Genomic DNA, 4021 nt, shown 5'->3' with positions numbered 1-4021 from the left:
CCCCCCCCCCCCGGCACAGCCTCTCTGCCCCCAGGCACACACACGCACACGTGCACGCCTGCCCAAACACAGCACACAAGCATGCTCATGTGCATGCATGTGCACACATCAAGCCCATGTGGGTCGGAGCCCCTGCCCTGGCAGGGCATGCCCAGGACAGTGGCTGCACGGAGGTGGCACGGAGCCGGGACTCTGCCCTCACGGGGCACGACCAGGACAGTGGCTGTGCGGGGGTGCACGGAGCCGGGGACTCTGCCCTCACAGGGAATGCCCAGGACAGCGGCTGCGCGGGGGTGCACGGAGCCGGGGACTCTGCCCTCTCTGAAGGGTCCTCCGTTTGGAAGGGGAACAGGGAACCCCATTGACCAGGACAAGGGATGCCCAGTGAGGTGTTTTCCAGGATTTGAGAGATGAGGTTGCCAAAGCCCTGGCCGAGATCCTGGCAGCCGGGGCGGGGTCGGCCGGTGGCAGCTGCACGGGCTCAGACAGGCTCTGGCCCTGGGCAGCAGGCTTTGTCTGAGCAGCCGCACACCAGGCAGCACCCTGCCAGGGCCACCACCTCCGGAGGGGACAGCCCGGTCCCTCCAGGACTGCGGCCAGCTGACAGGAGCGCCATCCCACAGCGGGGCAACAAGTCCCCGCTTCACCCCATGTGTCAGCGAGGGGTCGTAGGCTTACTGGCTGTTCTGATGACCTTGAACTTGCCCAGACCGTCCCCCAGCGAGGCCCCATCCTTCTCCTTCACGCAGGTGTTCTCACTAGGAAGACAAGACTGCCTCGCCGCTGCCCTGGGGCTGCTCTACCCTCCCCCGGCCCTGCCGATCCAGAAGGTGCAAAGCCAGCACCGACCTCCAGCGAGGCGCAAGGCTCCGACACCAGACGGCAGAGACCCTGCCCAGGCAAAAGCCACTCCTGGGGGCGGTGGACACTGGAAGGAGTGACGTGCCCTGCTCCACCTCCACCACCACTCCCCAAGGGCCCAGGGGCACCCACACACCTGGCAGCAGTGGCAGGGCCTCCAGGCTCCTGTGCTACCCAGCGGCACCCAGGATGCCAGGAGGGTGGCCGGGCTGCACTGGCTGGCCAGGCCCTGCCCTGGAGCTCTGACACTGGCAAAAAGGGGCTTTCCTCATTGACCGCGGGGAGAAGGGGGTGGACCCCGAGACCCCTGCTGCTTGCCATACCCAGAGTCCCAGCCCTCGTCCTGGAAGCCTGCCCCACCCAGCACGGCCCTAAGGTCGTGGGTCACATGCCTGTCTCTGCGGACAAGACAGAGGCCTGCCTGGGAACCTCTCGTGGGCAGAGCTATGCCCAGCATCCCTCAGGCAGCCTGAGGCTGCCCGAGCAGACACACAGGTGGCAGGGCCCAGTGGCCGGGAGGTAGGGCTCCTCCTTGCTGCACGCCACTCACTCGTAGTATGCAGCCGTCAGGGCCAGGCGGCTCCCCTCCAGTTCCACCAGCACAGCCCCGGTCTTCATCCTGGGCGGCGGGCTCTGGGGGCCCGTCTTGGAGGCAACGGCGATCTCGTACCAGAGGCCTGAAAACTGGGGACAGGGGTGCAGCTGCCCAGGTGCCCCATCCAGGGTGGCCCTGAAAGCTCCAGGGAGAGCTGGTGAAGGTCCCAGGTGGGGAGTCCTGTCATAGGACCTGCTCCAGACAGGGCCCACCCTACGGCAGTGCTACCTTGAGAAGGTCGAAGCCCTGCCACACACCATCCTGGGCGCCGGCCACCAACCCCACGCACAGCCCCAGTAGGGCAAGGAGTGCTCTACCCGCCATGCGCCCAGCGGGCGGCCTGCGGCCTCTCCAGACCACAGGAGCTGTGGCTTTGGCACCCAGCCCCAGCTTATAGCCTCTGTGAGCACCTGGACGAGCACAGGCTGGCTCTCATTAAGCAGGTGGGCAGCAGGCCCGGGGCCAGCGGCGGCCGCCCACCTGCCAGGTGTCCGGGGGTGCTGGGAGCCGGCTCCAGAGCTGCTGACACCTGCCGGTCACTCATTCAGCAGTCCCGCTGGCCACTGTCCAGCAGGCACGGAGAGGGGCACAGGCCTGGGTGACTCAGGTCCCACTGTGCTCCTGACCTGGCACAGGTACAGGCCCTGGGGCAGGGGTGGCAGAGCCTCAGACTGGCACCCACATGAGGCTGGTGCAGCGCGGCCCTCAGCCAGGAGTGGGCCGGGATGTCCTGACCCTCTCGCCTACTGGCCACCCTCAAGCCCTTTGAAGACGCCACCCGGTCAGCAGTGGCTGAGCGAGCAGCACCACCCACCCGCCTAGGCCCAATGGCCGTGCTGGCAGGCTCTCTCTGCTCACTGACTCGCTCCCGTGGGTTGGGGGTGGCACGATAGAAGGACTGGCTCGTCCAGCAAGGGCCACAGGCTCCCTTGGCCACCCCTCCCTGTGCCAAGAGAGGGTCCAGATCCTGTCCCTGAGGGCATGAGACAGTCCTCCAGATAGTATTGGTGTTGCAAAGAAGGGCAGGGAGAGACACAGAGATGGAGAGGGAGAGAAAGAGAGAGAGACAGAGGGAGAGAGAGACACAGCGAGGCAGAGGGAGGCAGAGGGGACACAGAGGGTGACAGAGGGAGGCAGAGATGGAGAGGGATGGAGACAGACGAGAGGAGGGAGGGTCTCGAAGGACTGCCCTGCTGTGGCCTCTGGCTCCCAGCTCCCAGGCCAGGCACTTGCTGGAGACGCTCCATCGCCGGGGCCGAGGGGCCAGGATGGAGGAGCTGGCTGGGGGCCACCCCGGCCCAGGACCGGTCCCCGCCTCGCCCAGCCACTATACCCTGCTCTGTGTGGCCCCAGGTGCCCTGGCACACATGGCTTCATCTTCCAACTGGTGCCTTGAGGTGAAGTTGCAGGGATGGTGCGTGAGCTCCGGGGCTCAGGGCCCACCCCTGCAGCCTGGCACAGGAGGTGCTGAGTCCGCACTGGGAGCCCACGGACAGAGGGGAGCACGCCCTCAGCTCCTTGAATGGAGGGCTGGCATTTTCATCTCTGGGTCCTGCCGATTATGTAGCCAGCCTGTCTACCCCGGGCCAGCACACCCCTGCCTGGGACAGCAGGGCAGGCCCAGCCTCTGCCCGCTCTGTCCCACAGCGGTGAGCGCCTTGTCCTCTCCGAGTCTGTCTGCCCGTCTGCACAGTGGGGATGAGGCCCCTCTCAGAGGGTTGGGCCGAGGAGGATGCGAACAAACGCAGGTGGGTGATAGGCACCCGTCGTGGGGAGGTGGACACTGCCAAGGTGCTGCTTTCCTGTCTGTCCTGGAACTGGAGGGGAGGACACCGGCACCGTCCCAGGGTGGCACATCCTCCCCAGAGCACCCGTGTCACCTGCAGAGGCTGCCGAGGGGCCTGGGGCACTGAGGACTCGGGGCAGCACAGGGCCCTCGGAGTGCGAGGGCAGGGACTGCTGTCCTGCGGGTGAGCCAGGCCCTCCCGCGCCCCTCAGCCTGCCGGGCAGAGGTCAGCCAGAGGTGGGCCCACCTCATCCCACTGCCGGCGTGCCCTGGGAGCAGCAGCCAGGCAGGCCGTCTCACTGCGGCTCCACACGTGAAAACCGCTACCGACTGCTGCACCTGTGGGCGCTCCCCCAGGAAAGTCACGCGGGGAACCAGGTTCGGCTGCAGAGTTTATTCAGAGTAGTCACCGAGGCCCCTTGGGCGAGGGGGTCCAAGAAGCCAGGACGGGTGGGGCCCCCGCATCATGGCCTGAGGGAGGAGCACCCCTAGATCAGCCCCTGCGACACAGGAGGGCAGGCGCACAGGGCCCTGCTCAGCCCGGAGGCCCGTGGGTGGTGGGCAGGGCCTTGGGCTGGCCAAGCACCGGGTCCGTGAGCCTCAGCCCTCTGCCCAGGGCTGGGCTGAAGAGCCAGGTCGTGCAGGTGGTTAGTGCACGGGGTGGGGGGACCCCGAGTTCGAGCCCAAGGGCCTGCACACAACCTGGCCCTGCCCCTGGCAGGACCTGAAAGGGCAGAGCCAGTGCACGGCCCTGCACGCCCTGCTGGACAGCGAGGCCG

General features: G+C 67.1%; 2 protein-coding genes across 2 annotated transcripts in view; both read right to left on the bottom strand.

Moving 5' to 3' along the window:
* Window positions 1-655: 655 nt before the first annotated feature.
* Window positions 656-1869, bottom strand: LOC102476012 (epididymal-specific lipocalin-5-like). The gene is made up of 3 exons (XM_006163384.1): window positions 1685-1869; window positions 1412-1545; window positions 656-758 (listed from the first exon to the last, which is right to left on the bottom strand). Exons 1-3 carry the CDS (start codon window positions 1778-1780, stop codon window positions 656-658), a joined length of 333 nt encoding a protein of 110 aa, XP_006163446.1. The 5' UTR covers window positions 1781-1869.
* A 1297-nt stretch (window positions 1870-3166) lies between these two features.
* LCN8 (lipocalin 8) overlaps window positions 3167-4021 on the bottom strand; it is a 4699-nt gene continuing 3844 nt past the window's right edge. Inside the window, exon 5 of the mRNA XM_006163383.2 lies at window positions 3167-3420. Within this exon, the coding sequence (XP_006163445.1) occupies window positions 3167-3420 (254 nt within the window). The remainder of the gene's footprint in view (window positions 3421-4021) is intronic.

This window comes from Tupaia chinensis, unplaced genomic scaffold, assembly GCF_000334495.1.
Source record: "Tupaia chinensis unplaced genomic scaffold, TupChi_1.0 Scaffold142100_1, whole genome shotgun sequence".
Taxonomy (NCBI): domain Eukaryota; kingdom Metazoa; phylum Chordata; class Mammalia; order Scandentia; family Tupaiidae; genus Tupaia; species Tupaia belangeri.
The sequence above is the reverse complement of the archived record's forward strand: the minus strand, read 5'-3'. Positions and strand labels throughout refer to the sequence as shown.